Source organism: Habropoda laboriosa, unplaced genomic scaffold (genome assembly GCF_001263275.1).
Source record: "Habropoda laboriosa isolate 0110345459 unplaced genomic scaffold, ASM126327v1 scaffold36, whole genome shotgun sequence".
Taxonomy (NCBI): domain Eukaryota; kingdom Metazoa; phylum Arthropoda; class Insecta; order Hymenoptera; family Apidae; genus Habropoda; species Habropoda laboriosa.
This window is the reverse complement of record NW_017100155.1, coordinates 274,122-299,502: the sequence shown is the minus strand read 5'-3', so window position 1 is coordinate 299,502 and position 25,381 is coordinate 274,122. Positions and strand designations below refer to the sequence as shown.

Sequence of the window (25,381 nt, the reverse complement as noted above, 5' to 3'; positions counted from 1 at the left end):
ACAAGATTATTTACAACTCGCACATTACTTCAGTAAAATTTCAATCTCCAAATCACATTATCAGAATGCTTTTCCCTGGATTAGCCGAAGTTACAATAAAAAAAGAAATTAGAGTAAAATTACCGAGTTGGCTGCAAGCCTTCTTTCTTCAATGTTAAATTTTTGAAAAGAAAGTCAGTTTAATTACGATAAAAGCGTACAAAATAAGGGAAGGATTGTTCAATTAAGATTCTTCGTTTACTCGCTACCTTGAATTTGTGAAAGAAACTCGGCTTTGTTACGATTAAGAAAGGAATGAAACGAAGGAAGTATTCTTCAGTTAAGATTCTCCATTTATTTCCCACGATCCGTAGTGCCTAATTTTTATTCAAACCGGACCGTAAGCGAGTCAATGGCGCGTCTCGAAAAGCAAGAGCGGAGTCCCACTCAATCCTATGAATTACCGCAGGTGTCCGACGATCTGCTACATTAATGCTAATGCGGGGTGTTACCGAATTGTTCAACAAGCGCAGATTGAACAGCGTGGCCCGTTATACAGCAGCCGCGTACGGACTGTTGATGCATTATTCAAGCGCAAACGCCGCCACGTGTACGCTGGCACGGTGTTGTTGCGCGTTAACTTGCTCTAAACTCCGCTAGCATCAGCCCGTACGGAGGACACGCGGAACAGACAGCGGGAGAGCGAAAGAGAAACAAACCGGCGGGATGCTAACACCAAGAGTCCACCCTTGCTTCGCGCTTCGAACCACGAGAACGTGCATGGACGCGGAAACGTCGCCGCGTTTCGAATTATTAGCGCTCTCCGTGTGTCCTGTTTCAGGTAGCAGCAACGTTTCTACGTGTGTAACTTGGAAATTTTAGCCTTGGGTTTATTTTACACTCTACTGTGGAAACGAAGAACACGTTTTCGCCTGTTTTTCGTTTCTTTGTAGAATTTACCGAGATCAGAGTGTTTGAAATTTTTTCAGATTATTCTCTTCTACTGTTTTCTTTCACTTTTCTTCTATTTCTATGTAGAATTTTGAGATCAGAAAGTGTTTGAAATTTTTGGAAATTATACTCCTTTACTGTTTTCTTACATTTTTTTCTTTTATTACTTTACAAAATTTTTAGAACAGAATGTGTGAAATTTTTCGTTCTTATCTTTTATACTTTAAGATAGCATTTAACGAAGCTTCAAACGACCTGTGTTCACATAACATTTTCTTCTCACTTATACCCGTAGAGTATACTGGCGAAGTTTGATCAGAAATAACTGGGACACCCGGTATGTACTTTTTGTCCGTTAAAGTACAGAACAAATATTTCTTCGTTTCCAAATAACTACGTCATTGTGCATTATATTTCTCGAGCAATTGAAATGATTCATAGGATATCTTTGAAAGGAGTAATAAACCGTTGAAAAAATTGTATCGCAGCATAGAAAAAAGTATTAATTCGCAAGAATACCCGACAGTAACTGAAATCGACAACCTCGAAAAGTATCAGATAATTATTGCATACCGAAAGGAGGTTAAAGAAGTTTACCTTCTACTGCAATAGAAACGCCCGAAGTAACTTTAACATCTGTACCAAGAGGCGTATAGAAAAGAAAAAAGAAAAAAAGAAACGAACAAATAAGAAAGTTTACGATACCACAATCACATAATCATTGCCCGTTGCAATGAAAATGCACTAACTCGCGATACAACCGGTGGACCTATATCTGTCGAACCCATGCAAAAGTCAATTCGATAAAAAGTTTCACGCCACAATGGCTGTAAAATTATTATTCCCCGGAACGAAATCGGAGCAGCTTATTCCAGTCGAATATAATCAAAGCGCAAACAGTTGAAGAAAACGCAATATGAAATTTCACGTTGCCGCAGCCGTACACTCTTATCGTCCAGTGCAACAAAGCCTCCGTTGGGCAGAGTAGCTCGCTTTTACTATATAATATGATATTCAAAACGCAACCCCTAGCGCGCAGACTTTCGCCATAGAAAACGGTAAAACTTTGGAATGCCGGTTCTACTTTCGGGTGATTTGCCCGTTGGAAAATATCGGCGGGCTAACGTGCCTCTCTCTCTCTCTCTCTATTCGCGTTTCGTTTGAAAATGCATTAGTCGTACGGTCGAAAGTGGAATCGAAGCGTCGCCTGGGAATCGCAATAACCATCAGCAACGGGGGCGGGTTGCGATACGAGATGCAAATTATTCCTAACGGCGCGGCGTCGCGGACACGGACGACGCGTCCCTTGTGGTGTCTCTTCGATCCGCGATTATTGGAAAAAGTATAAATCGCTAATAAGCGGAGCCATATTTTTTACTACGTGTCTTCTTCGTTTTCTATTTCGTTCTTTCTACCTGTTCTTTTGCGTTCTGTGTTTCTCTCTCTTTCTCTGTGCGGGGCGGGAGTGTGTGACTGGCTTCGTGAGAGGGAGAGAGAGAGTCACTCACTCCTTTTACAGAGAGAGAGAGACATTCACACGCTCCCTTCACAGAGGAGGAGAGAGAGTCACTCACTCCCTTCACAGAGAGAGAGAGAGAGAGGGATCTCTGTGAGGGGGAGAGAGAGAGAGTCACTTACTCATATCCACCCTCTCTCTCTCTGTGAGGGGTGAGAGTGTATGACTCTGTCTCCATGAGGTGGAGAGAGAGAGAGAGAGACTGACTTACATCCCTCATAGAGAGAGAGAGGGGAGAGGAAGAGAGAAAAAGGAGGGAGTGAGTGACTCTCTCTCTCTCTCTTTCCCCCCTCATGGAGTTCCTTCTCACTCTCTGTGAGGGGTATGAGTGCGTGACTCTCTCTCTCTCTCTCTGTGAGGAGTCAGTGAAGAGAGCTCCCTGTCTCTTTGTGAGGGATGTAAGTGAGTGACTCTCTCTTACACCCCTCACAGAGAGAGAGAGAGGGAAATCTGCGATGAGGGGTGAGGGAGAGAGAGAGTCACTCACTCCCCCCTTTGTCTCTCTTCCTCTTCCAATTTCTTCCTCTCTCATTCTCTTGCTCCCCCTTTCTTTTCCTGTCTCTCTCTCTCTCCCACCCTCTCATTCTTTCTCTCTCCTCTCTCCTCCTCTCTCACTCTCTCCCTCTATCTCTCCCTCATTCTCTCTCCCCTCTCTTTCTTTCTCTCTCCGTCTGTCTACTTTCCTTTCAACCACGTGTCGACGACAGCACCGTGTCAAACGAAGCGCACGCGTTCAAACACGCTCGGCTGGACGCGTTAATGAGACGAGAATGGGTCTTTTGTTCGATTGTAAAATGCAATAATCAGATTCGAATTCTTGGGATGGATGAGGATGAAAGGGGTACGCTTGGTCGATTATAATTTTCACACGTTCCCGCGAGAACAGCGCGATGGAAACGTGTAAATTATTTGATTGGTCGCGGCCGCGTTTGCCCGTGTCGCGCGCGCTCTGGAAAAATCCGTTACTTCGAGTTTCGTCTAATTAGTCCTTTTAATTAATTCGAGGCGGCTCCTCTTTCCCCGGGTAGAAATTCACGAACGATACGGTGCTTGAACTTCTTACGCTTCGATTCAGTTTTTTCGACGCGTCTGTATCGATTTAATTTTTAACGAGTTCTATCTCGCGCAATTCTCAAGGACTGAAAACTTCCGCTTTATATTTACTTCTTTAATAAGAATTTACCCGCGTTTATGAGTAACCTCTTTCAGAATATTTCCTTCTATACGTGGAATCAGTGAAAGAGGAACATAGACATATTTTAATATAAAAGTACAGCATAATACTTGTATTTTAATCTTTTAATAAAATAGCGCATACTGCTTCATATATGAAAACGTGGCATATTAAAAAATACTCGTACCTTCAAATATTTCTATGAACATGAAAATTCTTTACTATTCCTAATCGTAATGTTACATATTTCTGTAATTATTATTTAAAATATAGACAATACATCGCACATCAAAATTTATTTAATATATCACAAATAAGAAATCCTAATTAACACAGGTTCCTCCCAAAATGTCCAATATATTTATAAATACTTCCTGTTTAACCCTTTAACGCTCATGCTCGTGTCTTACACACGCACAGCTAATCCTCCAAAAAGTGCAATTTTGTGAATTATTTTCTTTCACTTTTCATGTTGCACTATCATTTCTATTTTACCGCAAAAATGTAACTCACAGCATTATAAATAAATTAGAAACCTATTTCTATACGTCTAGGAAATAATTAAAATAAAACAAAATTAATCATTTTTGGCACATCGAGTTGAGAAAAATGTGAGCGTTAAAGGGTTAATCAAATTCCTAAAAACCATCCCAAAACATTAACCCAAAAATTCTCGATTTATGTTCGATTCATCTTTACAAACACACCTTTCAAAAATTTCCCTCTGCATCCAACTCGATTTTCTCAAAAACAAAGTTCCAAACGACAAAAAATGTTAAGAATCACCCTTTGCCCGATTGTACCACGCGTCCTGCGTACCCATCAAAACCGAGTGAAACCAAGACAAACACATCGTCATCAAACTCTAATCATCGTGAAATTAACTGTATCACGGTGAAATCGTTTGAAGACGATCATCAATTCATGTCCGCGGCGTTGGAAGATTAAAAGCCCGCGGTCGCGTTAATTTCCGGCGTGGCATTAATCAATTTCCCCAGGGCCAGGTCAGCGAGAGGAACGAATCGAGAGTACGTGCCGGTTACGCGGAATATTTTTGCCCGCGCTTAGAGGTCGTTATCGCTACGCTGGAATCTGTTGTAGAACGAGGGGAGGTGGAGGAGGACTCCTCTTCCTAGGGATGAAAGTGGGACGATCCGCGATTTTTATCGTACCCCGCGATTCCTGCTTCGGCGAATACACTTTCGTCGTACCGAAACCACAACAACACGTTCTACACGTGTACATACGTATGTACGTACGTATGTACATAGGACTAGGCTGGTTTCCAGGTTAACGATTATCGTATATTTTTCCTCGTCCGCCGCCATTCTTCTGTCTCGCGTTACGTCGTACATCCCGCGGGGACAATTTTTTCTGGGACTCCCCGCTGTGGAGTGGGACAGTCACAACCATCCCCATTTTCTCTCGAAGAATCATTACGACTGGTTCGGTCAATGGAGCATCGATTTACTGCATGCGAGGAACGCCGAGCCGCGTTTACGGCCGTTGCGATGCGCATTTGGGACCATTGGCGTGTTCGTGTTTCGATGGAAAAACAAGTGAGCGATGATGATTTCATGCGACTCCGGGACGACGCTGCTGCTTTCGCTAGACGTGTACACTGGCGTTCAGAAATGTTGGGATTGTTATTGAATGCGAAGGAAATTTAAATAATCGTTAGAAGATTGTTAACCCTTTCGTCGCGGCAGGTTTTAGTGTGTGACGATAGACGTTCAAACGCGGCCGCAAAATCTTCTGGTTGGGTGTCTTTAGATATTTTTAATTTTTTTAATTAAAATTCAAAGTTAAAATTTTTAAATTAAAATTCGAAGTTAACATTTTTTAATTTATCTTTTTAAAAATTGAGGTGGAAGTGCAAAAGTAACAAGGCTTAAATTAAGATGAAAGTGTGCCGAGAAACGTAGACATGCGGCAGTATTCAAGAAAATATTTGACATGTATTTTTTTTTATCGACAATCGTTCACATTAAAGGGGTGAAAATCGTCCTCAAAGTTGATGGTGACAAATATATTTGATCTAATATCTCGAAATTTTTTGGAGGTACAGAAATAGTGTAAATTGACGAATGTTGTATTGTTCAGCAATAAATTTGAAAAAAAGAGAATAATAAATTTGTTACTATAATTTTTGACGGCGATTTTCGTCCCCTTAACCCTTTCGTTACTATTGGCGCCTATAGGCGTTCTGAAAATTCGCGAAAATTTGCAAAAATTCACTTTCACCTCAACTTAATACTTACTTTATCGTTTACGCATTTCCACCTTAATTCAATGAACCGAATTTTAAAACGATACGACCAAAATAACAAATTTTGCAGCCATGGTTAAAAATTCACCGTGTGTCAAAGGGTTAACGTGGACGATTGTCGATAAAAAAGGACACTAGATACTACAGGGTTATACAAATTAAGTGTCACATCTTCCAACAGCGTTATCGTCACATGATAACCACTTTCTTTAGGGCCAAATTGAACAATATGAACGTGGACGATATCTGGTTCCAACAAGACGGTGCCACATGCCACACATCAAAGGAAACAGTTGCTCTGCTGAAGGAAATGTTTAACGGACGCGTAATTTCACGAGGAGGAGACATTAATTGGCCATCAAGATCGTGTGATTTAACACCGTTAGACCATTTTCTACGGGGACTCTTGAAAAGTAAAGTCTACGCTAAGAATCCAAAGACTATTGACGAGCTGAGAAACAATATCACAGCCGCCATTGATGAAATTGAATTTCAGTTATGTGAAAATGTAATGGAAAATTGGGTCAAACGTATCGAGCTCGTGAGAAAAAGCCGAGGAGGACACTTGAATGATATTGTCTTTCATAATTAATGTCATAGAGTAGACTTTGTGTTAAAATAAAGAAACCATACAAATCTCAATGTTTATTTCAATTTGAAGATGTGACACTCAATTTGGATAACCCTATATATACCAATATTTCATCAAAATCGGTGACTATCACTTAGGCATGTTCCTTTCTAAGTTCATGATATCTACGTAACGCACGAGTTCCACAAACCTAATCAGTTATGTGAAAATGTAATGGAAAATTGGGTCAAACGTATCGAGCTCGTGAGAAAAAGCCGAGAAGGACACTTGAATGATATTGTCTTTCATAATTAATGTCATAGAGTAGACTTTGTGTTAAAATAAGGAAACCATACAAATCTCAATGTTTATTTCAATTTGAAGATGTGACACTCAATTTGGATAACCCTATATATACCAATGTTTCATCAAAATCGGTGACTATCACTTAGGCATGTTCCTTTCTAAGTTCTTGATATCTACGTAACGCACGAGTTCCACAAACCTAACAGACAAGGAAAATTTCCACGCTAATTACCGTTAATACCGTCGATTAACATTTAGCAACGATGTATCGCCAGCGGATAACGATAACGAGTGATAGCAGACGACGTTGGAAGAAGCATGGATCGCGGGCCGTATGAATATTTTGCTTTGATTACCGTTGTTATCGGGACGAAATTGTTACACGAATAATACGCGTTTCAGCGGCGTGATATGAATATTCTCGATTAATTTCCAGTGGAACAATTCAATATTGACGCTATCATATCTGTCGCGCGATCCCTCGCGTTCAACTTTTTTCTCTCTTTTCACTCGTTGCGCCTCTCTTTCTCCCTCTATCTTTTTGTTGTTTTCATCTCCTTTTTCGAGAATGTGACCAGTCGAATTTCATTTCACACTTCCGTTTGACAGTTGGGAGAGAGTGAGCGAGAGAGAGAGAGAGCAAACACGGATCCACGAAATCATGCTCGATCATTACCGTGTTGGGCTACGTACATAATTCATAAATATACTAGTGTGTACATTACTTGAGTTATACGATAAAATCACGTCGCGTTTGGGAAATTACAGGCGGAATGTAATATTCGAGCGTTTATTCGAGAACAGATCAGCTCGTAAATTGTAAACGACCATTATGACGCTTTGTTTTGCGTGTTTGTTTAATTCGCTTGTTTGCTCGGTAGGTGCGCGTGCTCTTGAAACGCGAGCTTCGTTACACGCGTAATGATCTGCTGATTTTGACAATGGATCTTTGACTAATATTTTTCAACATTAGAGGCAAAGAATGCTAAAATTTTTAACATTTTATTCATATTCGTATTCATTAGAAGCAAAGAAAGCTGAAATTTTTAAAATTTTATTCGTCTTGCTATTTACATTTCGGAATAAAAATTTGTTCACGGGATATTCACGGATTTATTGTTAAACTACACGAATAACGAATATCGAGAAATTGCAAAATGAAATACCAACGAATTAAATATTAAAATCTATATTACTAGAAATTTCATTTCACGTATGTTAATTCCCCGAATCAATAACGAATGTAAATCATGAAGTACAGAAAAGAGAAAATATTTCCGTTAATTACTTTCCTTCGCTGCATATTTCACGTCTCGCTGAAATCTCCAAATTTCACTTCCACTTCTGTCCAATGTAACTAACAATCACGTATTACCTACTTTACATATTACATAGCGATTCAAGAATAATTAACTCACGAATCGAGCGAAGTTAAATAAAATCTCTCCACAACGCGGAAAGAAGAAGTTCGTCGCGAATGCTCGGTGAACGGACATATATTATTCTTCTTGCCTTTATGCAGACTTGTTCTTTGTCATTTTAATTTTTATTCTGTTTCCTTTTTACTATGAAAACTTCTCTTTCGAGAATATATTTCTTTATACTTTTTCTTATTTGCTGTTTCGTAAAGGTACTTAACCCACTGGGTCTTGGACCCAGTGTTTCCCGTCCCTGCCGCGAGGAGGCGGGCCTTCTATCTCCTATTTTTGTTTATAGAGGAGTAAAAACCCTTACTTAAGCCTCATTTAAGTAGCTTCTGTCTTATATCACTCTTCACTGTCATACTCTTCTTCAGAGTCTCAGTGAACGGACACACAGCCTGTCTGTTTTGCCGCCCTGAGAAGGGCCTTTCGGAGTGAAGAGTTTTTAGGAAACTGAGGATGGGCGGAGAATGAAAGGTTAGGGCGTTTCCGGGCCTCCAAGTGGACTTTCATGCCAGCAAGGCTACCTAGGAGAGCCGTGCCTTAGATGCGGGAGGGACTGGAAGGACTCGTGTCAGAAGTTGTATATATACAAATAGGAGCCTCTATGAGGACTAGCGAGAACTTGTGGTAGGAAAAAGTTGTTCAGAGTCACCCCAGCAACCCCCTATTTCCGGGTGTTCGAGGAGTTACGGGACACCCTGTATGATCCGATCCGTCAATGTTATCGCGTTCGACCAATAATAACAACACGTGTGCCCGACTTCTATAATTGCATTAGAGAAGGCGGGCCTGCAACTAGTGTTTGCCGCTCTGAGTAGGGCTCAAAGTACCGCGGTGTCTATCCTATACCTCTATCAAGCATGATCTCTACTCTCTATCGAAACCACCAACCGCTAGAACCGGCCCGGAGAATCAACGAAGACCTCCGTCCCAGACTCGAACCCCAAAATGGCGGTAAGGATTTTTTCTCGCGGGTTTCGATTTCTATGCGTTGGTAACGTTAACACCAACGTCCGTACGAAATTTCCGCCCGAAAGTGAACGGACGCGATCGAACCTCGGAAGAAAATAGTAATAATTTGTCACGGCGGGTTACACGTGGAATAAAAAAAAGACAGGGTCCGATGAAATATTCGGCGTTGGTCAAGCGCGGCGGCGGCGGCGTCCGCCAATCATGCGAATCGCGATGTCGGTTTCGATCAACGTCACAAATGCGCGGTGCAAACGACAGATGTCAGTCCGCCTTTTCCGATACAATATCATATTTTTTCCGTAATATGACAGCGATATAATTGAGTCGAGTCCGTCTCTGTTATTTATTTCCGCGAGCTGCGCTCGTTTTAAGCGGCGGCGAGGAATAACGACCGGCTGAAATTTACACACGAGCTGGGATACGATCGAGAGGATCGTCAAGGCTTTAGCCGGTTTGCACGGGGAACGCTTAGACGCTCGAATCGCATTTAGACTTTCAAATTGAGCCGCTTTTCCCTCCCCCCTTTTAGTGCCTCACGCTCCACGTATTAATGGAGGGACACTCATGAAGGATATTCGATTGGAGAGAGGAACGCTTCTTTCTTTTTCTTTTTTTTTTCTTTTGTCGATGGTCGTAAAACGCAGTCTGTCGAAGCTCCCGGCGAAATAACGCCGGAACTTGGCCAGAACGAGCGGCGCGAATCCTGAATTATATACGCGATCTTCGGAGCATATTTCGAGGATGGTTTTCTTGCGCTACGACGTTCTGGTTGGTTTGAAGGGATTCTGACGTGAATTAATTAAAGTGAAAGTTGGTAAAAATTTGCAGAAGGATGAATCATATATCTTTTGACGTATATTGTAAAGGGTGCATTTCTAAGTTACACAGGATTTGAATTTCGCGGGGTCTCTTTTGGTTCTTGAGGTATGCGATTTTGAAACATTGTAAAAATACTGTTCTCAGAAAAAGAAATTTAGTCTTTGTGACCTTAACTTTGACGATTTTTCAAATTTTTGCTATGAAATTCTAGTAAAAGAAGTTCTAAGCTAAATTCTAACCTAAATTCTAAGAAACTCTAACCTAAATTCTAAGAAATTGCAACCTAAACTTTAAGAAATTCTATAAGAAATTCTAAGAAATTCTAACCTAAATTCTAAGAAATTCTAAGAAATTCTAACCTAAATTCTAAGAAATTCTAACCTAAATTCTAAGAAATTCTAACCTAAATTCTAAGAAGTTCTAACCTAAATTCTAAGAAATTGTAACCTAAACTTTAAGAAATTCTAACATAAATTCTAAGAAATTCTAACCTAAACTTTAAGAAAATCTAAGAAATTCGAACCTAAATTCTAAGAAGTTCTAACCTAAATTCTAAGAAGTTCTAACCTAAATTCTAAGAAATTGTAACCTAAACTTTAAGAAATTCTAACATAAATTCTAAGAAATTCTAACCTAAATTCTAAGAAGTTCTAACCTAAATTCTAAGAAATTGTAACCTAAAGTCTAAGAAATTGTAACCTAAAGTCTAAGAAATTCTAACCTAAATTCTAAGAAATTCTAAGAAATTCTAACCTAAATTCTAAAATGGTCTAACCTAAATTCGAAGAAATTCTAATCTAACCCAAACCCAATTTCCATTCAAAGTCAGAAATTTATTTCAATTTTATTTTAATTTCACGATAAAGTTTGTTATTTCTATTTTATTTTTTTATTGTAATGTAATTTTTTTAAATTGAAAAGAGAAAAAATGAATTATTATTTTTAACAATTTCAATTCTGTAATGGACACGTATGTACATATACATATACATATATGTAGATTTGAATTTCTGCTCTCGCCTTCAATCTCCAGGGTAATTATCGATTTTTCATTCGTTCGCGTAATGACTCGTAGGAAGTGGCTGGTACGTTAGCCTTTTCTGCACGTTCTCGATATACCATTGCTAATTTTGCACTTTCTACTTTAATAGCGGCTTGTCAAAGCTTCGTCGTTGAAGGCTGTGCACATCATATTACCCCTTAGCGTGGCGATGATATAAGTGAATTAAACGTTTCCAGGTATCCATTTTCGTACTGACAAGAAGAATATAAATCGTGATCGATATTTTCAACAATCGCCTTAGCGAACAATGAAGTGGTTAATATTAAACATCACTTCGAAGTGATTTTTAATATATTCTGCTGTACATTCGAACTTATTTTCAGTCATACATTTGAATTTCACTGATACTTTTAAATGACAAAGTGAAAATTTTCTTATCAAAACTATGTTAAGAAATTTCACATTTTCACTTAAATCTGGATCACTAAAATATGATCTCATACAGGTTGTTTATATTCTTCTGTATACACATATTTGAATTTCAATATCGATTCGTTTAAATAACAAATGAAAATTTTCTTATCAAAACTATGTTAAGAAATTTCACATTTATCAGTCAAAAATGATTTTAAAGAGTTTATTATAAACTGTACGAACTATGTTAAGAAATTTCACATTTTCACTTAAATCTGGATCACTAAAATATGATCTCATACAGGCTGTTTATATTCTTCTGTATACACATATTTGAATTTCAATATCGATACGTTTAAATAACAAATGAAAATTTTCTTATCAAAACTATGTTAAGAAATTTCACATTTATCAGACAAAAATGATTTTAAAGAGTTTATTATAAACTGTACGTCATGAATTTGTCAATCATTATTTCCAGTTTGGAAATAAATTGAAAAGATTAATAATCAACGAATGCAGAAAAATCAAAAAATCAAAGATATCCTGAAAATTTGTATTTTCCTTCCTTCCTGTATAACAATACACACAATAGCTAAAAGTTAACGACTAAGTATTTTTTTTTCCGCGTCGATATTTCAGATTTCTCCTTCCGGTTCGGTATCGTAGTAATTTTTAGTGGTGTATCTTTTCTAAACACGCCATGCACTTTCCGCTGGCGTCTGGCAGAACTAACGAGCCACGAGTCCTTCGTGGAAAATGAGTCTATGTTGATGCGATTTTAATAACGCGGAGATGCCTCCTCTTATACTCGATACCATCTACTTAGCGGTTTTCTAAGCGTTGCTTGAGAAATTTTCTTTAATTCTACTTTCACATGTCACGGTTTGCTTCCAAAGATTGTCTGCATCTTCGTTACATTGCAGAACAAATAAGAAAAGCAGAAAGTGAGAAAATAAGAAAAAGTAAATTTCGCGTAGTCATTTTTATTCATAAATATTTATTGACAAATATTACTGAACCTTCGGTGCAATGCAGAAAACAAGAAAATCTGTAATTTGTGTAATAATATTTATTGACAAACGTAGATGTGCAAGGGGAAGAATAGTACTTAATTAAAAGTTCAGAAATTGCAGAATTCTAGTTTACGTTCAAATTTAAGTTGAAGCAAACCAGTTAAAATTTATGATTTTTCATAAGAATTTATTTAGAACAATGTTTGCTGATAATGATAAACGACGTTAAAGATAGCAATTGTAATTATTTCATACGTTGACGTCTGTTAGATCTTTTTTAGGTGTATTGTACTAATTACTATGTTTGTAAACATATAGCTCTATTAATAATTCATGTCATCAAATCCCACGAAACTATTGCAAATCACCGATGACTGACGCCAGGTTGAACACATTAAATCATTAATCATACTAATCGTAAACCAATTAGAGATCACATAACGTAATATTTTCAAACGAGAAAGAGGAATTCACCGTGATACGTGTATTATAAACGAAACATTGCCGCACCACGTAGAATTCAGCGCGCTGTAATTGGCCAGTGTTTTTCGTTAATAATTCAAAAACGAAGCTTCAAACTGGATTTTGGAAAAGGAAAAGGTTGTTCAGAGTCACCTCAGCTACCCCCCATTTCCGGGTGTTCGAGGAGTTACGGGACACCCTGTATATACCAATTTCACGAATAATGTCTCTATAAACATCTCTACGTGCACGAAACATATAATCTTTATTCCTTACAAATTGACATTAAATTCCTAATCGTAAACCAATTAGAGATCACATAACGTAATATTTTCAAACGAGAAAGAGGAATTCACCATGATACGTGTATTATAAACGAAACATTGCCGCACCACGTAGAATTCAATCTATATACCAATTTCACGAATAATGTCTCTATAAACATCTCTACGTGCACGAAACATATAATCTTTATTGTTTATAAATTGACATTAAATTTAATTTACCTAGAATCCATCATTGGTCGAAATTATTAAACACATGTACAGCATTATAAATTGCAAAATTTCACGTTCAAATACGATATTACGAAATTTTTCATAAAATTTGGAATTTAGCAGAAATATCAAAGTTTGCAAGATATGCACATTTGTTTTCCACATTTTTTGTAACTTTTGCAAGTCGTCACGTGGCGCATCTAAGTTACGCGAACAATAGTCAAGACGCAGACACGTTTTAGACAACGATGTCTCGTGTCCACTTTCTAACACCATTCCTTGTTCCTGAAAAATATTCTGCGAATCAGAGGACTGTGTTAGGCGAGGGAGAAGTACGAAAAAGAGTGCTGGAAAAAGTATATTGTTCTCAATCGTTGTTTCAAGCGTTTCACAAAAATAAATAGCTGTACAGGTATTTCCCGCCTTTATTTAATTAATTGGTTTCTGGTGACCATTCGTAAATCTGGGATTCGCAAAGCGGGAAGCTCGTTCTAACTGATCATTATGTCATTGCGCAATTTGCACATCGTTTAATTACGTTTAAAAGCGTGCCAAAATAAAAAATTACATTTACCGTACAATTTAAAACCGAAATTTCGATCCGAAAAATTCGCAAATTGGGAACCACGTGTACCTACTGTGGGATTTACTTGGAGTTGTGATTGGGGTTCAGAAAAGCGTATTTAAAATAATAATAACATTTTATTGACGAAATATAAAGCCATTTAATTTTTATTGTAAACATTTTTTTATATCTACTATAGTTTTAAAGATATACAGGGAAATAAGGTAACACTTATCTTCATTCAAGGGCTGTTTTCACCCCAAAGAACCGAAATTGGGCCAAAAAAAATTGCCCGATACTTCTGTTGAGATCCCCTACAAACCCACAAAGTTTCAAAAAAATCGGACATTTCGGGTCACTGAGGTTCCCTTGTAAGTTAATTAGAAACGCTTAATTATTCTACGTGTTCCACTCAAGGTCTCCTTTCTTCCAAATTTTACACTTTTCCTCGAGTCTCTTACACTTTTCGCAAAATTTCAATAGTTACCTTTAAATATGCCAGGATTACGTTCCAGCTGATCATTACGTCATTACATACTGTGTCATTCACCACACAATTTAAAATAAAAATTTTCATCAAAAAATTCGTAAATTGAAAACTACCTGTATTTAATTTTCAAAGAATTACCTTACCTTCATTTCCGAGTCTCTTACACTTTTCGCAAAATTTCAATAATTACCTTTAAATATGCCAGGATTACGTTCCAGCTGATCATTACGTCGTTACATACTGCCCGATCCCCCGTACAATTTAAAATAAAAATTTCTATCCAAAAAAAACCTGTACCTAATTACCAAAGAATTATCTTGCCTCGATTTCCTAGTCTCTTACACATCTCGTAAAATTTCAATAGTTACCTTTAAACGTGTCAAGGTCGTTCGCACCACCCTGTACAAACAATCAAAAACCGATTATCCGACACAATCTATCATTTCACCGAACAATTCACTTTATGTTTACAGAGAAAATGAGCATTCTGACAGGTAGCTTATCCATCATAAACGATTCACCTTCGTTATTTCGGTGACAATCGGCAACGATTCACATGGAAATTGGATTCGCTTGAGGTTTCACTATGGTCATTCGCCTTATCCTCGTTTGAATCATACACGGCGATCTCGTACTCGCAATATCGATTCCACGTTATCACGTTTACCTCCCGCTATCACGTTTCCTACGATAAACCTTTCGCATCTTTTGTAACGAGCATTCGCCAGAATGGAGGTCGGGATTTTTGATCGGTTATTACGCGAGAACAGGATTACACGTGTAATCTCTGTGTTCAGTCGGTCTGGTAATTACCACAGGAAGGACGTGTAATTCAGAGTAGAACAGATAGTTCAGGTTATCGTCGCGAGACTATTGTCTGATATCCCGTAAATTCTACTTATACAGTGGTACAATTGTTCTCGGAGTGTGTCATTTTTTAGTGACATTTCTCGTCTAAACTTTTTAATTTGAACCACTCAGGAGCCACTTCTCTTTATGAAAAATTAAGCACCAAGTATGTGCTTTGATACTAAAATTGGAAGAAAATTAAAAAGTGGAGTTAATCACTTTCTTCTTTAATCACTTCATCATTTCTTTCTTAACATGATTTTTAAAATTTTTGGATGACTGAAAATACGATTGTTGTATCGTGTGTCAATTAAAGATCAGAGTTTCTTGACCAGTAGGAAAAATTGACATGAAGTTTGAATGGAACGATACTAAAATTTCGACAATTGCGAAATATTGCAGTATCGGGGCCTCCGTACCCAAATAGGAAACCTCGAAGGGAGAATAGAGAGGGAGTGGTTGGCGTAGCGCGCAAAGCCTCGGCCTGCTAAGCCGAAGGTCCTGGGTTCGATTCCCGTTGGGTCCCTCAATATTTTTCCGTCGATTCCTACAATGTATGCTGTTTGACATTGATAGTGACAACTCAAAAAATGTAAATTTTACAGAAAAGGCAGTTTAAAATTTGCATTTGACTAATAATTGAAAACTGATCGTATAATCTGATCTGCTCTCTATTACGAAACCAAAGAAGTTAGAAATGTACCGATATAGATGATAAAAATACTGTATCTATAAAATCTATCTATGCAAAAAATTCAATATCGACATTTTCCGATAAGCCATATGATAACTAAGTGAAAATATTTTAATCTCTTCACAGTTCAATTTTCAGAGTAATTACATTTCTCCGAACCTTCGCCATCAATTTCAAAACCTTTCACTGGAAAAGTATCATTTCATCGAACAACGTTCAAATTCGATACAAGCCCCATTCAAATCCAACATCACAGTCAAAACTTTCCCGATCGTATATACCTATACACAATTCCAGGCCATCGCTATTCCCGAGGCGACGGACCACTCCTCGAATACATTTCCTTCTCCACGGAAAAAGGCCTCTTATTGTCAGTGATTACGACTTTTTAACGGGGACTTCTACCCTCCTCGTCTTATCTACGCGTATTCCCCGTTTCCTTTGCTCTTCTAGCTGCTCGTGGCAGCCTTCAACGTCGCTTTCGAACGTTTCCACGGTTGTAACTGGTTTCTACAGAACGATCCCGTCTTCAACCCCTTTTGCAACCTTGTCGAACCGAGGCTTCTTTCCTTTACCTTTTTTTCTCCTTCCATCTTCTTTCTTTTCTTTCTTCAACTTTGAATTTGATTTGCATGTGAAAGAATGGCATTCAGGTCGTCTCGTGTTCACCCGTTAGGCAGGTCGGTTCCTTGAGGCGTTTTCGACCTCGGTCCACTCCAGGCCGGCCCTGTGTCATGCAAATTTTATTATTGTGACCGCTGTCGGGTCCGACCGATGCGCTCGTCCTTTTGACGTTGCTCTTCTGCGCTCGATTGCCGCCTCGTTGATCGCGATTGAAGTGACGTTGCTCAGATAGATTGTGCTTGGACACTTTCTGCTTGGTAAAGGGAGAATAGATTATTTGATTTGTATCTGAGGTTGCAGCGAATAGCGGAGGAGAGATGCCGGTTGGTTAAATCGTTGACGGAAATTTTGATTAGCCTGCGAGGGTCTGGCTTTGCGAGGTGTTCCGACGTAGTTTATCAAACTATCAAGGGAACGTCCTCGAGTGATAATCACAGGTTTTGATCAAACTTTGGTGTATGGTAGTTCACGTATTTTTTTTTTTAGGAAAAAATCGTTCCCAACGAAGGGGTGAAAATTGCCCTCAAAGTTGGAGAGAGTAAATATATTTAGCCTAATATCTCCAAAATGATTGAAGATAGAGGAATAATGTAAATTAAGGAATTTTGTGTTTTGCCATAACGAATCTGAAAAATAGAAAATAAAAAATTATATTAGGTTATCCCATAAATTCGTGTCGAACTTTATAATTTAGATTAATATTTCCAAGGAACATTTAAATTTTATGAAGAAAACGTAGACGCCTTTTCATTCCATAACCTTTTTCTATTTTCTTTTTTTTTTGGTAAGACTATTATGTTGTCACTCTAATATTTCCTTGGATTTCCATCGAAACATTTTTCGAAATCACCTAAATTTATCCTAATATTATAATATTGTAACCTTATTCGTTACGAGGGGTGGTGGGCTGACCGAAATAATTCTCACTAGAGTACAGTTTACGCGAAATCGACGTAGCACGGCGCTCAGGTGAACGGAAAACGGACGGACCCAGGGTTGCCTCGTGGTCCGTAGATGTCCACCCATGGAGCAAGGTCGGAGCCTAGGCAAGGGTCGCTGTCCTTGGATGTCCACTCGAGGGAGCGTCTTGAGAGCAGCGAACCGTGTTGTCCATAAAACTATGGGCCCGTCCTCTTTATATCTTTGCGGGGGGTTGCCTGGGCCAGCGCGAGTCGTGGAGTGGGGGAGTCGACCGCGCATGCGCCCAAGGGTGGAATTGGTAGTGGGGATGCGGACAAGGGCGCCAGTCTGGTGGCCGCCCGGGGCACTACCTTCCTTACGCAGTGCGCTACAATATTAAATTTAGCCTAATACCAGGAAAATGATCAAATACAGAGGAATAGCGTAAATTAACGAATTTTATGTTTCCCAACGGCAAACTTGAATAATAATTTTGTACTTTTCGTTATACCGGAACAAAGATTATATGCAAACACCTTTTTGTTTGCAGTGCCTCCGAACATAGAGGACTACCAGACCTCGTCAGACGCGATTGTACGAGAGGGCGCGAACGTGAGTCTAACGTGCAAAGCGACCGGAAGTCCCAAGCCAAACATAACCTGGAAAAGAGACGACGGCTCGAAGATCTCAATTAACAAAACGCTCTCTGGTGAGTACCACACTACTGCATTATCACGAATAACACATATTATCATGATGTTACAACTTGATGAAATAATATCCTGATATTGTTACAACGTTCAAACTAGATTCCCTCTAATAATTCGACATTACAACCTCACAGTTCTATTACCCGATAATACAATTCGACGATCATTTCAATTTGTCACGCGTTATTGCAATCCGCACTTTTTTTGTTTTTGCCCCCTTTTTGTTTATTTCTCCGTCTGTCTGTCCACGGTCCACAGCAGCGTGGAGGGTGATTTTTAATTGCTCCACAAATATCAGCTTTATTTCTTGATTTCTGTTCGAATCAACGAATACACTGTTTGGTACATTTTTAAAACGTAGCGTCACATTACTCGCATGATAGAAAACAATGTATTTTTACCGCTTACTACGAATATGACTGGTTTATATCGTATATAGGTTAAAATTCACCCGAGGTAAAAGTTCAACGAATTTCAATGTGTGAAGTTTTTATTGTTTTGCACGATATACGTCTGTGTAACATTCTTTTTTCGCTTCGACCGTTAAATTTAAGGTAAAGGTACCAGTAGTTGACCAGTTCTTAGAAAAACGTAAAAAATAAGGTTTTTATAAGTGATTCTCTTTTGAAAAAAATGCACCTGACGTGCCAAGACATCTATCGATTAAATTTCAAAAAAATTACATGTGAAATGAAGTATGCGAAGTAACAACGGACGTCCAAATTCGTTAAGGTAAGTAATATGCCTCTATATTGCTATTTCCTTAACGTTTCTGTTAAGAACAGCTGTACGGTTCAGGTGAACAAATCCATACGTTGCGAACTCTTCGTGACTGAATTATTTACTTATTAAATTCTCACAGTGTTTTCTAAGTGATAAATGCAACGTTTTTGTTATTCTAACCACAAAAAGCAATAGTTTATTGGGGGGTCAAATTCTGAATCTTGTTATTCTAAGTTTTTAGAAGTTGACCGGGGTGGTAAATTACCGACGTGAGTTATTTAAATTTGTTTACGATTTATAATGTATCCATTTTGTATTTAACTTTATTAGAAGTACAAAATATAGTTCTAAATTTTGTAGCATACTGCGTTTTAGTGGATGACCGCATGGTCAACTATTGACTGATCCACGGTCAATTATTGACTCCGTCCAGTGTCCACTTTTTTAAAATAACCATGTGCGTGATATTATAAACACCACCGGAAAATTAAAATCCATTTACTTAATTATTTTTTTTTTTTTATTTTTATTTCATCCATGGAAATGTACGGGCGATTGTGGAAGTGGCCAGAGAAGCCTGATGTGCTGGACTACGAGTGGAAGGCTGTAGTTTCTCATATCAATGAGCCCACGAAATCGAGCAGAACTCGCAACGTCTACTCTGTTCCCGAATTGAACTTGTTATGGAATTGAATTGTTTTATTTCTACTTTCCATTCTAATTATAACTTGTGCTGGTAATTGTTGAAAATAAACGATACTAAAATGATTGCCAACATTATTGCTTTAACCCTCCTTCTAGTATAAGTGGTCAACTACTAACGAACAGAGGATCAGTTACTAGTGTTTTCATTTTTAAGAGTGGTCAACTTCTGAAGTAATAACTGAATTTTTAAATATGTATTTAAAATTTTTATAACATAACTTTTTTAAAAAATTGGTCTTGTTACATCATCTAGAAGGCTTAAAGAGTATCTTCAGGCATCGACTCTCGCTATTTAATCACAGAGCAAGTGGTTACTATTGTTCATGTGAAGGATTTCTCTTAACTGGTCAACTACTGGTACCTTTACCTTACCTCCGAAACACCTTGCACGCCGATCAAATTCATACGTTTATCAGCTACGTGAAAGTATGTCTGCTCCGGATATATTTTTACTCTATCAAAATTTGCATGTATCATAGTCAGAACTACGTGAAAAATAGATACGGCCGATTCGATGTACGAAACATCCATCACTGATAACAATTTATCGATGAACTAACTACGCCGTTCATGAGTATTAGGACACCCGGTGTTAAGGCGTGTCCTGTAGCCGGATTTATGGCAGGCAAATATCGTTTCCTCAAAACACCACAAGTGTTTACTGCGTTGCCTGCGACACTTAGTCCCTAAGACCAGACCCAGAAAAATAGAAAAGTGACGACTTTTGCCAACGTCGATGAGCCACTTGACTTTAACAAAGTGTGGGATCAATTCGTTAAGAAAAAAGTATACTCTCTGTCGCGTAGCCAGTTCGGCGCGCTACCTTCAACTGCCTTCTTGTCCCGGGCCCGGGGCCCGCGTGCCTCTTCTACGCTTCGCTTTTCGCTCATGCCGCGCCGGTACGCACCACACACGCTCTCACACGTGTCGGACCCGGTCGCCGGCGGATCGGTCACCACAGAAGTCTAGAAAAGCGGAAATTCCACAGGATTCGCGAAGGGCGATGCACCGGAGTAAACTGATTGGTGATTTTAGAAAAGGAAAAATCACCAATCAGGGTGTTTTTAGAAAAGTGGGAGTCTTCGTCGAGGGAAACCGCGGAGACACCGGCAGAAAGACTTTGCACCTCGCAGAGTAGACCCTAGACCTCGAATTAGTTTAGAACATAGAACACAAAATCAATCAAGAAACCGGTCCTTCGTAGCCTTAGACCATTAGTCGGCATACAGGTGCAAAAATCGGCAATGCTTGAACGATCGAAAGATCAACCGCAAGCCCTAACACCCGGCATGTTCGTGGAGAAAGTTGATTTATTCATTTTTATCATATTTATTTAAACCGTGCATATTTATTTATTTATGCAGGATTTAAATTACATTTTTTTTCGTTGAAGTTAGGGTCATACATTGGCGAAAATATATAAATGCACTCGTTATTATACTGAGAGAGTATAGAATGAATATTCTTTTTCGGGATATTAATAATTTTGTAATGACTTTTGTGTGTCAAATAATTTTATGTTAAACTTGAAATGGTAGCGAGGTTCGCTTCACATTCAACAAGTAGCTTTTAGTGGGTTTCAGTAGACGTATGCAGAATTCGGTAGATTTCAATAGATTTTGGTGGAATTCAGAACATTTCAATAGATTTTAGTAAATTTCCACAGGTGTCAAAAGATTTCAATTTATTCATTTTTTTATTTATTATATTAGTAGAATACAGCAAATTTTAGTACATTTTAGTAAATTTCAGCAGATTTCAATAAATTTCCGTAGATTACAAAAGATTTCAATTTATTCATTTTTTTATTTATTATATTAGTAGAATACAGCAAATTTTAGTACATTTTAGTAAATTTCAATAGATTTTAATAAATTTCCAATTTTCAAGAAATTTCAATTTATTCATTTATTTATTTATTATATTAGTAGAATACAGAAAATTTTAGTACAATTTAGTAAATTTCAATAGATTTTAATAAATTTCCACAGGTTTCAAAACATTTCAATTTATTCACTTATTTATTTATTTTTAATTTACTTATTATATTCATAGAATACAGCAGATTAGAGTACAATTTAGTAAATTTTAGCAAATCTCAATAGATTTCCGTAGGTTTCAAAAGATTTCAATTGACATTAGTCGAATACAGTGGAATTTATTACATTTTTGTACATTTCAGCAGAATGCAGTAGATTCCCCCAAATTTCAAAATGCTTCACACTCGCTAAGTGCCCCAATACATACGAACAGAAGTGTACACCTCTTGAACCTATTTCCACATTTCAATGAAACTGTCGTTTAGATGATTATTCAAAAATACAGTAAAACGTATTGAAAAATAATAAAACTATATCTGATACTATGAAACAGTGTATGGCTTTTTCAATTAATACAGACGATTCACGAAATAAACACTTTTATGGGATTTAAAAAATTACAGTAAACATTCAAATATTAAAAAAATTAATGTAAAAGAGAAATATACCAGCATATGAAAATGATTAAGGATGTGTAAAGGTTAATGCAACGAAATATTGGAACAATGAAGACGCAAACACAAAGTATCGAATTTTAATATGTAACATTAGGATTAATGTTACCAAATATAACACAAATATACCACGATACAACCAATATTGATCAATATATACCATAAAGTTGAAACCGGCCAGTCGGAAGAATGGTAGCCTCAATTTCGAAATCAGATGCGCTATGGAGAACAGAGTCGGTAAAATAAAGTTCGAAGATAAATTCAAGCTCCGGTTATTGTCTCAAGTGGAAAAAGTATGTGGCATGTGGCACATTCCAGTCGCGGCTATCTCTCCAGGAGAGATCTCAGGGCATTATCCCTCTCATAATTTCGCAGGCAGCTTACACGAACTTAACTCTTCGCCGGTTCCGTACGTCTACGCGTTTTTCCCTCGACCTCGTAGCTATTTCCGTGCTTGCCAGCCTGCCCCCTCGTAAACTTAACATAAGGGTTGAGCCTTAGTGCGGTCTCCCCTCTCTTTAGTATTTTCATTCTTTTTGTGGCCTGGTTACCTCTTGCTTCGCGCACTGTTCAGCTCACATCAAAGCTCATACTTTCCGCTTGTTACACGAAATTATACGAGAACTCACGTGTAATTCCTCTTTCGACGAACCCTTTGGAAATACGTATTCCACGGCTTTATTGCGTTTCACGGTCCCTGTTCGACCGTATTGTACACGATCGACCTTTGGCACTTTTCAAAACCAGCCTGTTACTCCGCGGTGGATATTCGGAAAACGGTAAGAATGAAGCTGAGAAATGAAGTTCTTTGTGGCCGGAAGAAGTCAAGAAGGTCCTTCTGTTTCTGTGTTTAATGAACCGATCAAAAAGCGAAACGCAATTTATCATCCTTTGTTAGCAGTAAGCTGGGGATGAGCATTAACTTCAAGGAGCAAGCCAAAAAAGACTGAGTTACTATTGCGCGCATGAGGTACTGGTGTGACGCTACTTGTTTTTGTACAAACAGAGACGGAATAAAAACGGGCTTCTGCATAACTTCCCTTTGTTCACTGTGTAATTTCTCTTTCCTTTCTACACTTCCTTTGAATAGTGTGTGAAGTTACATTTTTTTCTCGTCCGGTTGTAAAAATGCAAAAGATCCACTTTCGCACTCATCGCTAAAGGGATTAACTGGAGAAGCGTTATTTTTTACAAGTTCTCTTCTCGTCTAGGCTCCTATTCCCGTAAATACGGACTTCTGACCTGACTAATCACCGCACTCAAAGCATAGGTCTTCTAGATAACCTCACCGATGAGTCCAGTAAAGTACGTTCAGGACGAAACGCATTTTCCTTTCCAACTATATGTTTCTCTGTCGTTCTACTTCTCTCGTTCCTTCCACTTATCCAACTGTCGCTCGTCCAATTGATGATCAACCAGCGATTCATTTTAGCTTCTGCGTGGCTCAAATACAAATAGTATACTCAGTATTAAATGGACCGTTTATTTTGAAAGTGGTGTAAGTCCATTTTTGAAAAAAATGAGATATCACGTAATTCATGCTTAATTTAATGTAAATTTTTTATGTATAACTAGTCCGTGTTTAATTTCTTAAAAAATTTCCATGAAACGAGAGAATTTCGTTTCAATAAAAAAATCTTCAAAATGCAATTAAAAAACAGATAAGAAAAAACACTAATGGAGAACAGGTAAATTGGTTGCAAATATGTTGGATGAGGTTTCTCCAAAGGTGCACCATACACTATTTTATATAAAACATCGATGAAGGACAAAGAATTTAAAACTATAAATTTATTACCTACACGTCCTGGAAGACCGGTAAAATTTCAAAAAATCGCCCCGGCGCCATTGTACCAAGATGCCAGGCCTATTACTTATGAAATATATAAAGACATCAAGCAGTTATTACCTTATATACCTCCGGTGCATCATGCATATTTCAAAACACTGCCTGCCACATGCAGAGCATAAGTAAATAATATCAATATCTTGTAATTTTAACAATGTAATTAGCGTCTAAAATTTAAAATACTACTTCTATTTTATATCGTGTCATTATTTGTAAACAAAATTGGATTAATATGAAGTATATTTTAAGTGATATTTGATTTTTCAAAATTGAAATTAAACGATTTTTACAATTGTCTAATTTTGAAAGTGGTGTAAGTCCATTTGCAGCCCGTAAGTATACATCATTTTAGTAAAATACGCCTAAAAGAACTTTATATAACCAAATTACATATTGATAAAACAGTAGAAACATTGCCAGACTTCATATAATTTGCCTTAATTTTTTAATTAACAGATATGTTAACCTTTAATTTTCTTGAAACAAGAGAAAATGGACTTACACCACTTTCAAAATAAACGGTCCAAGTAACTCTTTAAGAATGTCATTGGTGCGATTACAAGCGTACGATTTTCAGTATTATTTTTTCTTATCACCCACGTTATAATAAGTTTAAAAATGTCACTAGTATAATTACAGATTTACGGTTTTCAGTATTTCTTTTTTTTTATTATAGTATATACAAAACGCAACAAAATAATTTTCATTGATAGATTAATTTTTTAATCGAATAGAAACCGCTTGCATAATTAGTCGACTTTTACATACAAATAAAACATGCGTGCGTTTGTCCGTCTTCCAGAAATCCTCGCAGAAATATTTGAAGTGATAAAATTGACAAAGATTCAAAGTGTCAAGCTCGTTGAATTATGGCCGGCAGTATTTTGCATTTTTCTGCGATTCTTCTCAATCTCGCTCGTTGGCCTGTCAATTAGCGCGGTTCCGGGGCTTTTAAATTCCGTTTGAGGGTTTGTTGCACGACGCCCAACGGGGGAAAGCAATTAACAAGAAAGTGAGATTGTCTGTCGGGCTAATGTGACGCTTATGGTTTCAGTGTCAGAGTGGAAAGGCGAGACCCTCGAAATCACACGTATCTCAAGACTGGACATGGGAGTTTATTTATGCATCGCGAAGAACGAGGTGCCTCCGACAGTGAGCAAGCAGATCAAAGTCTCCGTCGACTGTGAGTAAAAGTTTTGCTTTTAGCAACCACTGAATCGATAGAGTTGTCGTTGCAGTGTAAGAGCCATGATTTTTTGACCTTTTAGTACTAATTATTATAATAATTGCAAATATTTATTTTTAACGTAAGGACGATCGTATTATTTTCTGTTATTGAGAACGGTTAGTTAGGATTTCATTTTAATACACTTTAAAAATATTAGTGTTTATTTAGATTCTAAGT

The 25,381-nt window shown here is 37.7% G+C and overlaps 1 protein-coding gene across 1 annotated transcript in view; it reads left to right on the top strand.

Annotated features, from left to right (window-relative positions):
- LOC108576002 (limbic system-associated membrane protein-like) overlaps positions 1-25,381 on the top strand; it is a 40,884-nt gene that overhangs the window by 14,670 nt on the left and 833 nt on the right. The window contains 2 exon segments of the mRNA XM_017938945.1: positions 18,046-18,204; positions 25,031-25,159. Coding sequence (XP_017794434.1) covers positions 18,046-18,204; positions 25,031-25,159 — 288 coding nt within the window.